We start from the raw sequence: 17,539 nt of genomic DNA, 5'->3' as shown, positions 1-17,539 counted from the left end.
AAGCAGTGTTTAACTGCCAATATCAATTAATTGTTGTTTCAGGTTCATTACAGGGAAAAAGAGAAAACAATTTGACTCTTGTAGTTATGAGAAACATTTGCTTTTATGCCATATGTGTTATGGGTAAATATTTTTGTACGTATTTGTATTTATTCTAAGGAAATTGTATTTATTTTAGTATTTTTATGGTTACTGAACAATAAGCCTACAGAATTTCATTTTGTTAATAAAAAAATTAATAACACCGGTGGTCTATAGGTTAATTATAAAAATATTACATTACACACTTCACGTCATTATTAGTACAACATGGAAAAAGTTTCTAGTTTAGGTATGTGTTCAGCATTTCTTGCCTCGCAATTTCTTTCATCCTACACTTTGATCTAGATCTTTGTAGACACGGAACACACATGAAATGCATGTATTCGAAATAACAATATATTGTATTATTTACAGGCACCTCACACGCAGATAAGGAACCTTGGCTTGAGCTGGGAGAACTTTTTCCCCCCAAGTTGAGCAACATCATAGGGGAGTGGGGTGGGTGATGGGACAGCAGGCTGCTTGTGCTGATCAACATGTGTACAATACAAAAGATACTGATGGAGAGGTGCGAAGGAATTTAAGGTGGGCTGGGATTAAGAGTTTTTCGTAGGCTTCAGGGATTCTAGTGTGTTAACATAATGTGTTAAATAGTGTTATTTAATAATAGTGAATCAGAATGATAATGTCTGAAAATTGTACAGTTTACTTTCATGTTTTCAGTTTTGTGTGTCCATTGTATATTTATTAAATAGTTATTTTATTTTGATTATTCAGATGCCTATGAAACTGCTAAGATGCTTTGTGAGCAATATTACTTGGCTGCACCTGAACTAGAAATTGAAGAATTTAATGGTAAGACCATGTTAATTGTTTGCAGTGCTTAAAATAGCTTTCTTTTCAAAGAAAAGAAAATGTGATGCCTATTTCTTCAAGTTTTAACTCTGTCTTAAAAACAGATTCTTTTTATTTTCAGAAAAAAACTTTTGGTAAGAATTCTAAACTCTGTAATTCAGTTTCTTTAACCTGCTGTTGCCTTGTTGTTGCACTACTAAATAGCCTTTAATGCTTTGGACAAGAAAAAGGGAGGGAAACTACTTTCTAATTACATTTAAAGCTAACTTTTGTTAGTAAGTTGTTTTTCCATCTTAGATTAAAAGAAATGAAGATGCTGACAAGAACATATTCGATATGTTGATTATGACACCTTCTTAATGATTATAATAAAGATCATTTACTACATTATAGGTGTTTAACAGCTGAAAATGAATGCTTTACACTTTTAAATATAACTGTATTAGAAATTATAGAAATACAAAACATACTCCAGACTGAATTATTTATTGTAAACTCATAAAAGTCTTTATTTAAAAAGTCAGTAAATATCTTAAACTAAAATTTGCTGCTTACAGTAGAGAAAAGCCAAGCAAAATGACACCTTTTATTGGCTAACTAAAAAGATTACAATATGCAAGCTTTCAAAAGCTTGCATATTGTAATCTTTTTAGTTAGTCAATAAAAGGTGTCATTTTGCTTGGCTTTTCTCTACATTCATAATGGCTAACAAGGTACAACATCCTAGTACTACTGCTTACAATAGTAAGTTTCCCTGCACTGGTAAGTATGATATATATATATATTTTTTTTTTTTTAAATGGCAAAAAACACAACAAATATAAAAGCAAGGTATGGAAATGGTTATTAGGGAACACACTAAAGCATTCATAGTTAAGTGATAAAAGTACAAATAGCAGAAAAGTATACAAGTTTATATTCGTAGGTTTGGATCCATCAGTAAGCACTGCTGCTTCAAAAATTTCAAAGGTTGAAAATTACCAGAAAAAAGATACCTGCAAAACGTCAGTACCTGAATGAGAACAAGACATATGAGGAAAGCCACAGAGAGCACACTTTGAAGGACACTCAGATCATCGCAGAGACAGAAAGTGCAGCAGTCATCTAAGCCAAAAGATATTCTCAACAGTAGTCTATGATAAGCAGAAGGCATTTACCCAAAAAGAATTCTGAAAGAACCTTTTAAGACCGTCTGCAGTTTGTCAGAAAACATGTCAGAGAGACCAAGTTTAAATTTTTGGCTAAACTGAGATTGCAGTTCTGGGGTGCATAAGAAGCTAACACTGAAGTGAAGTATTGTGGAAGCAACATCCTGTTGTGGTGATGCTTCTGTCTGCACGGTTTGTTGAAGCGAAGATGAAAGTGAATGGATCACAGTACTGGAAAATGTTGCAGGGGAGCTTTTTTCAGTCTTGAGAAAAGATTTATTCACTATTCAGCAGAACCTTGATCCCAAACACTGGTCCAGAATATTATCTTAATGATTAGAGTGAAAAAGTTAATGTCCTTGAGTTGCCCACTCTATGTCCAGACTTTAAACCAATCAAGATGCTGTGTTTGTTGATGTGGCAAAAGGTGGCTCAACAAAATATTAATCCATATGCTTCTTACATCAGTATTTAGGAACTATTTCAATCCGTTTTTATTCCCTTCTTCTTGCATTTTGAGTTTGGAATAAAAATACAGATTAGAATAAGGTATGTAAGTATTATTTACAATTTGTTAATTATGTTCATTTGATATGTAATTTATATTATTATTTTAAAACTTATTTTAAACCTTTCTTTTTTTATTTTATATAAAGCAAAATCTCCCAACAAGCCTATCCAAGTAGTCTATGTGCCATCACATCTGTTCCATATGCTGTTTGAACTATTTAAGGCAAGTACTACTAAAAAACTAAATTGTCATGTAAAAGGTTTTTCTTGTACTTGATTAAATGTAAACTACACGTTTAGAAAATGCTGGATGTTATGTGAAGGATGACATTTAACTGGCCAAGCCAAAGATAATATTTGGTTTTGTAATATAGGCTTAGGTTTAGGAGACATCTTTGTTCCTTCAACCAGTAACAATACTGTACATAATAAGAAAAAAAAATATCCATCCATCCATTTTCCAACCCGCTGAATCCGAACACAGGGTCACGGGGGTCTGCTGGAGCCAATCCCAGCCAACACAGGGCACAAGGCAGGAACCAATCCCGGGCAGGGTGCCAACCCACCGCAGGAAAAAAAAATGTGGAAGCATATTGCAGTGGTTAGCACTTCCACCCCTACACCTTCATAGTCCTGTGTTTGCGACTAGGGCACTCTCTGTTTTGAGACTTGCTTGGTATTCCAGTGGATTTTTCACATGAAGAATTTTAGGTTGATTGGTAACTTTTAAATTTGGGTAAAATGTGTGTGAATGTGCCATGCAGTGGACTGATGTCAAATCCTAAGATTGTTTCCTGCCTTTTACCCATTGCTGCTAGAATTAGCACTAGCTTCCCACAAACCTCAACTGAGTATAATAGGTACAAAAAAAAAAGGATGAGTGGATAAGTCATTTTTTTTTTGTCACTTGTCACATTTCCATCCCACAAATTGGAGGTGATATTTGGTGAACAAATGTTCTTTTAATTTAACATATATATTGAATGTATATGTATTATTAATGATGCACTTTAAAAATGATTTTATTTTCTGTGCAAATAATTTAAAGATATTTTAGGATATACATTTTTTTGGAAAATTGTACTACTTGAGCTTGTGGCTCCTTTACGTTTCACATTAAAATATATTTCTTTATTGAGAATTTTTAAAAGTAGCTTATTCTTCTGTGTGAAATGTTAATACTGTATTCTTAGTTATCACGTGAGTAAAGCTAAAAGAGACTTTGCTGTTTGCATATCATGGAATTGGCTACATCTAAATGTATCATTTTGCCTTTAAAACCTTCAGTTATAAAAGGATAATGCATCTGTGTTTTCTGTATGATCATGTTAGCTGTCACATGTGTGGGATTAGATTTACTGTAGAAGTTCCAGTGCATTGTATAGTAGTTGAGCCATGGTCACTGTTCAGAAAAATCAAACAACTGCAATCACATACAGATCTGCCATTCATGCTGCTAATTAAAACCATGTGCCCTGTTGAAGTCTATAAAAGCAGCAGCTTGCTAGTAGCAACTTGCATCATAAGTAGACACTTTACATTCTAAGCCAGTTTTTAGACTTGCCATAAGTTACCTCCACAAAAATGAGGAGAAGGTGCAGAGTCCATGCTGACAAGTAAGCTGTGTGGAAATTGAATGCAGGCTTCTGGAACTAGAGGGTTTGCACAATTATCATTATGAGCTACAAATAAGTAGCACAGTGGTTTCTCATGCATAATATAGACTGAAAACATCTTTTGTAGAAACTGAAAAAAGTAGATATTAGTTTTAGAGCTTGCTTGGTCCAGAAGAGTCTCCACTGTGTGATCACCAGTGACCATTGTTTGTCAGCAGTGGTTTTTAGGTTATATGTATATTTGTACATTAATATGAAATTAACTTTTTCTTCATATTCATTTTTTGAGTAAACTACAAGTACATTAATATCTTAATTAGATTTTTTAATGTTGTATTGTTAGCTGTTTTTGATGGTTTTTGCATTTATTTACAGAACTCAATGAGGGCTACAGTAGAGCTTCATGAAGGCAACAATGATGGTTTCCCCCCAATCAAAGCCTTGGTTACTCTTGGAAAGGAAGATTTATCCATAAAGGTTAAACCATTTCTTAAATTTTCTTGAAATAAAAACCCAACAAATAGGATTTATACAAAGAGACTTTTTGGGGAAAAAAGTCAATCATAACATTACTAGATATTATGGTAGGAATAATGTGAAATTGTTTGTCAATTTATTGAAAATTTGATTATGTTCAAGTGTGTGTTTATGTGGTGAATCCTTTCTGTCCACAGATCTTAGAATACACTATCCCGGCACCATTCCATTAAAACACATATTGTAAATTAATCTTTTAAATATACTTTAAATGTCTTCAGATTAAATATTTCACTGGTGTTTGTAAAATGTATTTAATGTGAGCCGTACTCATAAATATATAGTATTACAATGATAAGATGCCACACTCGACTGATTAAGGTAAGTGAAAGGAACTGACTGTAAATGTTTATTTTTGTTTTAATATTTTTGCTGCATGAAAATATTGTGGTTAGTTTTTACAGTCAATCAGCCAGTCATTTTCCAACCCGCTATATCCTAACAAAGGGTCACGGGGTTCTCCTGGAGCCAGTCCCAGCCAGCACAGGGCGCAAGGCAGGAACAAACCCCGGGCAGGGGTTTTTTCACAGATCCTATATTAAAATGTAAAGTGAAGTAAAAAGTAGAGCAATTGCAGAGTTATTGCATCAGTGAGTTCCAGAGGAACGGCCAACTCACAACATCTCTCGTGAAGTTTTCTATAGTTAATCTTTCTGATAGACTTCTCCAACAACTTCTTCTGTGCAGCAGGATTAAAATCAAAGTATTCATCACATTCCAAGAGTGTCTACGAAACTTACTCCTTGTGCGTCCTTAAGAAGAGGGTATTGTGTCTGTATAATATGGATTCATTATAGTGTAAAAGTAATGTCTATATGTGTGTGTGTGTGTGTATATATATACAGTATGTATATGTAGATGTAGATAGATATTAGAGAGAGAGAGAGATAGGTAGATATTGGAATCGTTACAGTTTTACTGCATGATATTTCATATTCATTATTTTGTTCAGATAGCTGTACTTTTAAATGTATTGTTATTTGTAACAAGTAATACCTCTGCTTACACATTACAGTTCCTGAAGTGCTCCTCCCATAACATTGTTTAAACCACATCAATACTTTCAAGCTTGTTTAATGACCGCACTTATGTGCATAATGTTCTAAGTACAAAATAGCATTTATTCATTATTATCCTTTACCGTGTAACAGTTCATTGCAGTTTATTCTATTTTTATCGTACAGAATTTAGTTTATTCATGTTGTTTATCTGCATTTATTATAGTAGTTTTAAATGAATATTCCCTTTTTTCTCTCTGTTCTGAAACCACACATATACAAACACACACACATATCACTTATATAATGACTATAATCTAACCCTGGAGTAAATCACTTCTTCAAGATATGTGTGACATGGATTTGTATTTTAATAAATAATTATTTGAACATCTCTTTCTGACTGTACTGGACGACCTATGGCAACTGCTGGGTAGTTACCTTAAGTTTGAACTGAGCTGTCCTGACAACCAGAGATCATCATCTTCCTCTTTCAGCTGCTCCCATTAGGGGTTGCCACTGCGGATCATCTTCTTTGATATCTTTCTGTCCTCTGCATCTTGCTCTGTTACACCCATCACGTGCATGTCCTATCTCATCACATCCATAAACTTTCTCTTAGGCCTTCCTCTTTTTCTCTTGCCTGGCAGTTCTATCCTTAGCATCCTTCTCTCAATATACTCAGCATCTCTCCTCTGCACATGTCCAAACCAACACAATCTTGCCTCTCTGACTTTGTCTCCCAACCGACCAACTTGAGCTGACCCTCTAATGTACTCATTTCTAATCCTATCCATCCTCATCACACCCAAAGCAAATCTTAGCATCTTTAACTCTGCAACCTCCAGCTCTGTCTCCTGCTTTCTGGTCAGTACCACCATCTCCAACCCATATAACATAGCTGGTCTCACTACCGTCCTGTAGACTTTCCCTTTCACTCTTGCCAATACCCATCTGTCACAAATCACTCCTGACACTCTTCTCCACCCATTCCACCCTGCCTGCACTCTCTTTTTCACCTCTCTTCCACAATCCCCATTACTCTGTACTGTTGATCCCAAGTATTTAAACTCATCCACCTTCGCCAACTCTATTCATTGCATCCTCACCATTTCACTGAACACCCTCTCATTTACACACATGTATCCTGTCTTGTTCCTGCTGACCTTCATTTCTCTCCTCTCTAGAGCATGTCTCCACCTCTCCGGGGTCTCCTTAACCTACTCCCTAATCTTGCTACAGATCACAATGTCATCAGCAAACATCATAGTCCACAGGGACTCACCACAGTCACACTTCCCTCGTACATATCCTGTACAACTCTTATGTACTTCTCTGCCACTCCCAACTTCCTCATTCAATACCACAGCTCCTCTCGAGGCACCCTATCATATGCTTTTTCCAGGTCCACAAAGATGCAATGCAACTCATTCTGGCCTTCTCTATACTTCTCTATCAACATCCTCAGAGCAAACAACACATCTCTGGTGCTCTTTCTTGGCATAAAACCATACTGCTGCTCACTAATCATCACCTCACTTCTTAACCTAGCTTCCACTACTCTTTCCCATAGCTTCATGTTGTGGCTCATCATTTTTATCCCTCTGTAGTTACAACAGTCCTGCACATCTCCCTTATTCTTAATTATCGGCACCAGTACACTTCTTTCACACTCCTCAGGCATCCTCTCACTTTCCAAGATTGCATTAAACAATCTGGTTAAAAACTCCACTGCTATCTCTCCTAAACACCTCCATGCTTCCACAGGTATGTCATCTGGACCAACGGCTTTTCCATTCTTCATCCTTTTCATAGCTGTCCTTACTTCCTCCTTGCTAATCCTTTGCACTTCCTGATTCACTATCTCCACGTCATCCAACCTCTTCTCTCTCTCGTTCTCTTCATTCATAAGCCTCTCAAAGTACTCTTTCCATCTGCTCAACACACTCTCCTCGCTTATGAGTACGTTTCCATCTTTATCCTTTATCACCCTAACCTGCTGCACATCTTTCCCAGCTCAGTCCCTCTGTCTAGCCAATCGGTACAGGTCCTTTTCTCCCTCTTTAGTGTCCAACCTCTCATACAACTCATCGTACACTTTTTCTTTAGCCTTTGCCACCTTGCGTCTTATCTCCTTGTACTCTTGTCTACTTTCTGCATCTCTCTGACTATCCCACTTCTTCTTTGCCATCCTCTTCCTCTGTATACTCCCCTGTACTTCCCCATTCCACCACCAGGTTTCCTTTTCCTTCTTCCTCTGTCCAGATGTCACACCAAGCACCCTTCTTGTTGTCACCCTTACTACATCTGCTGTAGTTTCCCAGCTGTCTGGTAACTCTTCACTACCACCCAGTGCCTGTCTCACCTTCTCCCTAAACTCAACCTTGCAGTCTTCCTTTTTCAACTTCCACCATTTGATCCTTGGCTCTGCCCTCACTCTCTTCCTCTTCTTGATCTCCAGTGTCATCCTACACACCACCATCCTATGCTGCTTAACTACACTTTCCTCTGCCCACTACTTTGCAGTCTTCAACCTCCTTCAGATTGACTCTTCTACATAGGATGTAATCTACCTGTGTGAATCTTCTTCCACTCTTGTATGTCACTCTATGTTCCTCCCTCTTCTTAAAATACGTATTCACCACAGCCATGTCCATCCTTTTGGCAAAATCCACTATCCTCTGACCTTCTTCATTCCTCTCCTTGATACCATACCTACCCATCACCTCCTCGTCTCCTCTGTTCCCTTCACCAACATGTCCATTGAAATTCTCTCCAGTCACCACTTTCTGTCCCTTGGGTACACTGTTCATCACTTCATCCAACTCACTCCAAAAATCTCATCCATTGCACACCCAACTTGCGGTGCATATGCACTAACAACATTCATCATCACACCTCCAATTTCCAGCTTCATAATCATTATTCTGTCTGACACACTTTTCACCTCCAGAACATTCTTGACATACTGTTCCTTCAGAATAACCCCTACCCCATTTCTGCTACTATCCACACCTTGATAGAACAATTTGAATCCACCTCGGATCTACCTGGCCTTGCTCCCCTTCCATTTAGTCTCTTGCACGCACAATATATCAATATATCAACTTTTCTTCTCTCCATCATATCTGCTAACTCTCTCCCCTTACCAGTCATACTGCCAACATTTAAAGTTCCTATCCTCCGTTCCACTCTCTTTACCTTCCTCCTCTCCTCCTGCCTCCGGACACGCTTCCCCCCTCTTCTTCTCCTTCTTCTTCGGCCAACAGTAGCCCAATTTCTGCCAGCACCCTGTTGACTAACAGTACTGGTGGCGGTCGTTGTTAACCTGGGGCTCGACCGATCCGGTATGGAAATTTGTATTGTTGTCCGCATATTGATTTGGCAAAATTTTACACCGGATTCCCTTCCTGACATAACCCTCCCCATTTATCCGGACTTGGGACCAACACAAAGAAACACACTGGTTTGTGCATCCCCTGTGGCTGGGTTTCCTGACAACTAGAGATAAGTTAATTTAAAGCCATAATGAGCAATGCAAAAACTAACAAAATTAGTTATCTCAGTTTTTTAGTTTTTTCAGTTTTATCTCAAAATTTTAAAAAATTTTTTCATCAACAGTAGGGGGTTGATGATCGCCTTTAACCTCAGTTACCTACCCTCTTCAAGGAGTGGGGACACAATCATTAAAGAGAGATCTCTGATTCTCCCTGTGAAAGTCAACATGCTCATTTTCTTAAACAGGAAATGTTGATATTTTTTTGGGGAGAGCCAAATAATATAATAGAAATGTTATCCTCTACATTGCTGTGCTTCCAAATCTTTAATCTTTATGAACATTGTTTATATTCTATGTAACCTATGTATGTTAGCTTCTGAGAAGCTCAGGGGCTGTAGTTATATGGTAATTTGTAATGTTTAAGTTTAGTGTCTGGTAGTGAAGCAGCACTACAGGAATGCAGGAAACTAACTTATTTTTGCAAAAAGTTGCATTAAAATAATTGTTGAGTCTCTTCACATTCTGTCATGTCTTTATTTTATGGAGACATAATATGGAGAACAGTATCGATACGAGTATCAATTAAGTACCAGTATCGATAAGCAGTATCAGCATCAATAATCAATAAAATCCTAATGATACCCATCCCAAGTGCTAAGTGTATATATCCTGAGAATGTGTACAGTTAAATCACAGAAAGTAAAGCAGCAAAATATGTTACAAAGTTTTATTTTAAACAGTTTCAGCCATTCAGTACACTTTATTTAAATATTGTTTTCTTTTATCTTTTCATTTTTGCAGATTGGTGATAAAGGAGGAGGTGTTCCACTTAGAAAGATTGATCGTCTCTTTAACTATATGTATTCTACTGCCCCAAGCCCTAGCTTAGAACCCTCTAGAGCTGCACCACTAGTAAGTTTCTTACATTTTTCCCAGGAGTGATGATATACTTTGTGAAAAAGAAACCGGCATAACAGATTTTTATCTCAAAGTATGGAAGGTATTTTCCCACCTAATTAGTCTTATTTAAGTAATTTTTATATCTTATTCAACTGTTTTTGTTTATTTTTGGAAAGTTAAAAATTTTTTGAATAGTCTGATATAATTCTGACAAGCCTGATTTACAAGTTTGTGAGCACTTCATTCTAAATAAACTACTTTTACAGTATATATTGTAACATAGTAGTATTGTCATATATACAGAGTACAGTGAAATGCGAAAAGGTTGCCACTCTGTGGTGTCATAACCATCATAAGAAGCGACAAATAAATGATTGGTATTTGGGTGTTAGCCAGATGTCCATCAGATGTCCATCAGATTTTGTGCTTGAAAAAATAAATAGAATTGCTTTATTACATAACAATCAAGTGTTTAATTAACAACATTATAAAGTGCTTTAATGTACAAGGGGGAAAGATATATATCAATAATTTCACATTTTTATCAAAGATTTTAATCTGTTAACAGAATTTTAAAATCTGTTAAATCATTTTTAGACACCTCCTAAAAATGCATTGTTCTAAAATGATTTAAAAAATTTTTGTATTAATGGAAAAACTAATTTCCATAGTTTCTAAAGTTGTAACATAATACTTGATGCCAAAATGTGGTTTGTCTTTATTATTTTTAAATAGGCTGGTTTTGGATATGGTTTACCAATTTCACGACTGTATGCAAGATATTTCCAAGGAGACCTCAAACTTTATTCTATGGAAGGTGTTGGAACAGATGCTGTGATCTATCTCAAGGTAAAATGTTTCAATATTTACTGTGAAATTTAACCTAACAACTGTCTCATCGTCTGCTTTTTTTTTTTTTTTTTTTTTTTTTAATATATATAACTAGGGGGCTTCGCTCGCCAACCCCCCAGCCTGCACTATGCGCCAGCCACTTTGCGTTTCTGCCGCTCGCATATGTGGATTTCACTTTCACCAAACAACAAATCTTTTAATCGTCGTGGATACGCCTCTTTGTTGGGAAGAAACACTACTTTTCCCTGATGGCAACACGAATTAGACGATCTGCAAGTCTCCGACTTAAAGTTTAAATCCGAACAACATATTTGATCTCTTTTCGCTGTTCTGTTATTTCACCGAGTAATAATTTCCATTTGCGCTAATGTGAGCTTTACTATCATTTTTTGAGACTTTCAAATTTTAGTACTTTCATTATCTGTAATCTGCTCTGCATGTGTATCGCACCAATGTTTTTGAATTCTTTACGACATTCTACTCTTTGCCTTTTTTTTTCTGGCCCTGGGTGTGGTTAAATCTCTTGGCACAAAGTCTTGTCTCGCAGTACTTGAAAGTATCTCTCTGAAAAAGTCACGTCTCGTCCCAGGCTAAAAAGTCTTGTCTCATCCCAGGATTTTTTTTATATAATAGAGAAATAATTTTTTTAAATTTTTTTATTTGTGATACATTGCCTGCTTTTTTGTTCTCTTGAACTATTGTGGCATGGGGAATTGCCAAAAGCAAGAAAGAATTATTATTATTTTTTTATTTTTTTGCTGTTTTGGGCATAAAAACCACCTAACAAGGTAATTGCCGCCGGTTCTTCTGAATCTGGACATTTTATATTGTCTTATCAAACTGTCCTCTGTCTATGTTTAGCATATTAAATAGTGTAAAGCAAGATTAGCTGCAAGTAGTGATCACCATATGTGAAAGTTTAACTGCTTGAATATGTATAAATTCAAAATCATTTGTGCTTCTATTTGTGTCACAATATGGATAATACATGTTTTAATTTTATGCTCTGTTATGCTGTGTACAAAGTGAAATAGTTGAGAAAAAATATATTTAAAGAAATACTCCACCCAAAAATATTTTTGTTATTTGCCCCGTGTACTTTATAGTGATAGCTGAGAAATATTTTGAATCCATGCTTTCATACGGAATAGAGAGAAAAACTTTTGAGATAATTCAAGCCAGTAGTGACCAGTATTGTACAACAGCAAACAATGTTTTAAAAAGTCCATGGAAAAAAGATAACAAATTGTGTTTCTTGTTTTGCATAATCTACATGTCACGTATCCAGTTGCATACTTAAATTGTCCAAAGCACATGCTTTGTTGCTAACATTTGTTAGATACTTCTGAAAAAGTCTGCATATATCATAAACAGGAAACTAACTCATGAGATTGCCTTTTTGTACTGAAGATCCGCCTCTCCTATTAATTAATTGGTTCAAGAAATCTGTCTCCAGTCAAAACGTCAATCCCCAATATGTTAGCAAAAAGAATGTGTTTTTCACATTTTAAGTATACAACTGGAAAACTGACATGTGGATTATGCAACACAACAGTACATGACTTTTTTTTTTTCCTTTTTATCAATGGACATTTCATTGTCTTGTATTATCAAACTTTTTTTCTTCTCCATTCTTCATGAAAACATGAGATTATTTTTTTTCTTGGCCATCACTGCAAACTACATTGAGTAAGTAACATAACATGCCCCTGCCCGGCTCCCTGCTTCTGACGTCACACTTCCACCTCCCCTCGGTCCACGGCCTCTATCTCGGATTAGCGTGAATATATCAATCCTGCAAGCGAACTATGATTATCGCGATGAGAGAAGTCACAAAACCAATGATATGATACATAAATGTTCAAGTAAATTATAGAAAAAAATCCCAATATAAATCCGTTAAGTAGTTCTCTCGTTCACTAGCTAAGCGGAGGTAAGGAATGCCCCAAGGCTGGCGCATGAGTGAGGACAGACACACACACACTTCCACATGTAGACGTGGTATTGCATAAAAGTTTTGCATAAACGTTTTGATTTTGATTTAATATACTTTATAAAAGTTTTAGAAATTTAAATTTGAGCTCTGTTATGTGTGAGTGGTTAAAAAAAAAAGATGCTACAGTTTATTATTATTTCGCTGTGTTTCTGAGCAGCAGCCTGGACGTGGTGTGGATTGCTCTGTGTGCAGCAGAAATTTGTGAAATTGGGCTAAAATGTCAGTCCAAAAATGATGAAAATCCCAGCAAGTGTGATTTAATAACACAGGAATGATTGTAAAGTAAATGTAATTTGGCATTGGGGATTTTTTAAGTATACAGTATATTCTTTCATAGTAGTTTTGAGAGCACTGCATGCAAGTACAATGTATGGACATTAACTGTCATATTTGTTTTTAGCAAGAAATGTAAATGGTTTTTAAAGGTTTGTGCAAGAATACAAAGTGTTTCTTAAGACCTGACTATTCTGTTTTGCGCATTTTTAGGCCTTATCTAGTGAATCCTTTGAACGCCTTCCAGTGTTTAATAAGTCAGCATGGCGACATTACCAGACCACCCCAGAAGCTGATGACTGGAGCAATCCTAGCAGTGAGCCAAGAGATGCTTCAAAATACAAGGCTAGCCGATAACTCCATGAACAACACGATGTAGGCAGTGATTCCTCACCGTAGAATCCAGCAGCTTAGCACTGAATCCATCCAAGTGTTTTAAAGAAACAATAAGAGTAGCATTCATTACATTATGTTTGAAGTGTCCATTAAGAAAAGTTTTAGATGGCTTTATGCACAAGTTATTATTGGAAATTTAAAAGACTAGTAGGGAGACATTTTATGGTTGCTTACACTGGATTGGTTCTATGCTGTAAAACGGTTAAGAGCTGGAAAGAAAGAAGCACTGCAGAAGGATATCTCAGGCAAGTGTAAAAACTGATGCTGCAATGTTTTAAATGATTGTAGGAAAGTGGATGAATGATGTTTACATGTTTGTTTGTCTTCAGTTTGTGCATATGTATCGTATATCGTTGACACATGTACAATACTGATGTACATTCACTGTTCGTGTGTGTGATTTAAAGAGAGTATATGCACTGGTGCATCAAAAGAATGGTCCATAAAGTGATAATTCTATAAGCATATAATGCTTTAATTTTATTTAATTGGATTTATTAAAGTAGCTGATCTACTGTCCATCTGTACAAATGTGTCAGAAAAGGTATTCGTGCATATTCCACCAAAATATATATGTTAATGTTTTTGTGTGTGTTTGGATTGTACTACTTAAAAAGCACCTTAAGGTTTGTTTATTTGATTTTATTGATATTGTGGAAGTTTATTTATTTACAAAATATTTTGTAAACAAAATGAATAATTTTCTAATTAATGTGGCATTGACATCTTCATTGAAGGAATTATGTGGTTACTGGCCATTTTGCACTGCTTTAGTAAGTTGTAAATATCTATTTAAAAAAAAAAAAAATTTTTTTTTGCATTGGATTTAGAAATTGTGTGTGTGTGTGTGTAGAAAAAGGATGAGCCAGGTACTGAGGAGGTTTGTGTTTGTACCAGGCTGATGCTTTAATGCAGTTTTTGGTAACCCTCTAATTTCATACCTTCCAAGTCTTACAGTGAAAATGAAAACACAAACCGTGGAGTTTAGTATCCCAGATAGACTTATGTTTACTTGCAGTACACTTTTTGACCACTCCTTTATATATTATACTAAAGTTATGTGACTTTGACCTTATTTTATTAGACAAATGGCTGGACTGATTGAAGAGGAATAGTCATTGAGGAAAAGTGCAATAATCTAATAATTTAACCTTCTTAACTGTGTCCTGGTGTGTTTTTTTTTTTCCTGTGGTGTTTTCTTTGTTCCAGTTACACGCTCCATTTTATCCAATATTTTAAAATGCTGTTGCATGTCAGCAGACAAGAATGCATACATTTGTTTTTCAAGAAAATGAAATTAGGAATTTCTTTTTTTGTTAGAAGCGTTGATTCAGTATGTTGGCATCCTTAAAGGAAGTACTGTAGTGCAAATGTAGTGAACAGGAGAAAGTAGCAAAGAATGCTGCTGATCAAAATGTCTGATGCCTAACGTTATAGTATGAGATGCTTCTGCTTCACAGTTCTCCCTCCATAAGGCCGTCTTCAGTTGTGTAACCACAGGCATGGTTAGACATACTTGATGGCGTTTTCCCTTAATTTTAAAAGGAATAAGGTTATGAAGTGCATGTACATAGGTTGTGTATTTATTAAAAAAAAAGGTTTATTTGAATTTGCAAGTAAATATGAAGATGCTTATAAAAATGGAAACAAACCCCAAGATTCTTTGATTCAGAAAGGCCATGTCCTAATCTGTGTCACTCCTACTCACTGAGGTGCACAAAATGTCTGTAGGACGTGCCTTGGGATTCTGTAAATGGTAAGGCTCAGTGGATTCCTTGGCATGCACCAGTGTAGCACAACTGCTTCTTGAGTGAGGCAGTGTAGGCGACTAAACTGAGAGCTGATTGACTACTAACCATGGAGCTAGTGAGACGTTAATCCTAAAACAGCCTGTCATTTCTGTCATGTATGACTGATATAGCAGGTTAGCTACTATAAATCCTTGGTTTGTTATTGTAATGCAATCAGTTAAAAACTCTGGGGAAGGCTTCCTGCTGTGTCGTCTGTCTCAGCCTATCAATAAATAAAAAGGAACGGTTTCCGATTATATTGGTAGGAATTCATTTCCCTTGACTGAACTGTGGTACATGGCTCTTTGGTTTTATTTTTGTTTTTTTTTCTCCTCTCTTCCTAAACACGTCAACAGACTTTGGCAGCTTTAAGTATTGCTGATTATTCAGCACACCACAACTCCTATTCTAAATGCCTTTTCTCATTGTATCATGAAGTTAGACTGCTGAGATGTTGGTTTTTTTTGTTTCTCTGGGACATTTTTATTTGTTACGCTATGTGTATGGCAATGAATGGAAATAGGTTTCACAGAACTTCTAACATACTGTATTGAATACTTCTCAGTAAATAGTTTTATGTTGTATAGTCCAGTGCGCTGCCTGTATTGCTATCTTTTGTATTGCATGGACTATCATATGTTTTGGCCTTTTGCTTCCTACACAGTGACAATTTGTGAACTTGTTCAGGGCTGCTTGTTTGTGTCACTATTCTCTTTTAAATAAATTGGGACCAAAATTATAAATGTCTTCAAGTTTACTGCTCAACCTTCCTTTCTTTAGGTCAACACTTCAGCAGTGGGGCACTGATGGATGTGTGATGGAAGAATGAAAGGGCATGCTTGTACTGGAGCTGTTCCAAATGTCACAATGTAGATGTCTGAGTGCTTCTGGCTCATAAAACTACTGGGCTTGCAGATTTTGTTTTCCTAATTTTCAGACAAATTGAAATCTTTGAATGAGTGAACATTTCCATCTCGGTCACATAAATATTGTATACAGTTTGTTAACATTTTCAAATGCACATATTTTGTCTCTATGGACCTGTAGGTCCAGTTTTGTTACTGGTTTTAAAAAAGAAGCGTCTCCAAAGATAGAATTTCAGTTGTAGCGAGCACAGGGACTGACACATGTGGAGTGGAAGAAATGCACATTTTAAATTAAGTATGTTCAAGTAAAGGTTATTGAAGTAGTTAGTGGTATTTTCTAAGTTGGGTTTGAAGATCTTACGCACAGTCTAAACCTGTTTTTATACTCCAGCAATGCTGTCACTAGGTTATTATTCCAGGACTGTATGATATGTAAGCAAAGAATTTATTCCAGTAAGGTCTAAGCAAAGGACATTCCCGAAACCTGACCCAGTGAAGCTGCTGCCTTATGACATCACTCACCTTTAGGATTTTTTTCCATGTACTTTTTTTAGTGAGGATAGAAAAGGATGTACGCACTCTCCTGCTTTTTGAGCCGGATTAGCCTGTGTTAGACAGAGTACGAGAATATTTATAGAGAGCTCATTTTAGTGCGTGGACTGAGACCCTCATTGAAAGGCCTCAATCCGATGCTGTACACAGAGAAAAATCACAGGTACAGAAAGGATATGCAGAGGCCAGGATTTGAGATCCACTTAAATTTTCTGGTATGATTTCAAAGTAGCTAGCACTTCAATTTGAAATGTTCAGAACTTCCATAAATTTATAGCCACAGTTAACATTGTATCATTTATTATTTCATGCATAACAGCAAAAGCTGTATAATGATTTCAAATTTAAATTTACTTTTTAAATTAATAGTCTACCCAATTATATTTTTGTGTATTACTTACCCATTTAATTGTTTTTATTGCGGACAAAGGAGAAAAAAGAAAAAATCTCCATTTTACATGAGAATAAAGCTTCTGATAAAATAGTCATATATACTGAACCCTGCTAAATTTGCTGTGTTTAAGTTTGGTGAAAACATGAAGATGTTAGGGAATTTAAATGGACTTGGCAAAAGTAAATGGGGAAAGAGAAACTGAACTAATTTTTTGGATTATAATATTTCAATGGTCTCTGTGTGACTGAGGGCTAGAGTAGCAGCTGCCAACTATGCTAGTCTGATTATTGTGCACAGAAGTGACCTGAGCTGTGA

At 36.0% G+C, this 17,539-nt stretch overlaps 1 protein-coding gene across 1 annotated transcript in view; it reads left to right on the top strand.

Moving 5' to 3' along the window:
• pdk3a (pyruvate dehydrogenase kinase, isozyme 3a) overlaps positions 1-15,151 on the top strand; it is a 62,102-nt gene extending 46,951 nt beyond the window's left edge. Inside the window, exons 6-11 of the mRNA XM_028799419.2 lie at positions 820-897; positions 2,702-2,778; positions 4,547-4,648; positions 10,007-10,117; positions 10,841-10,954; positions 13,440-15,151. Of these exons, the coding sequence (XP_028655252.2) occupies positions 820-897; positions 2,702-2,778; positions 4,547-4,648; positions 10,007-10,117; positions 10,841-10,954; positions 13,440-13,583 (626 nt within the window). The 3' untranslated portion in view covers positions 13,584-15,151. The remainder of the gene's footprint in view (positions 1-819; positions 898-2,701; positions 2,779-4,546; positions 4,649-10,006; positions 10,118-10,840; positions 10,955-13,439) is intronic.
• The last annotated feature ends 2,388 nt before the right edge of the window (positions 15,152-17,539 follow it).

Source organism: Erpetoichthys calabaricus, chromosome 4 (assembly GCF_900747795.2).
Source record: "Erpetoichthys calabaricus chromosome 4, fErpCal1.3, whole genome shotgun sequence".
NCBI lineage: Eukaryota > Metazoa > Chordata > Cladistia > Polypteriformes > Polypteridae > Erpetoichthys > Erpetoichthys calabaricus.
Note: the sequence above shows the minus strand (reverse complement) of the source record. Positions and strands in the feature narration are given on the sequence as shown.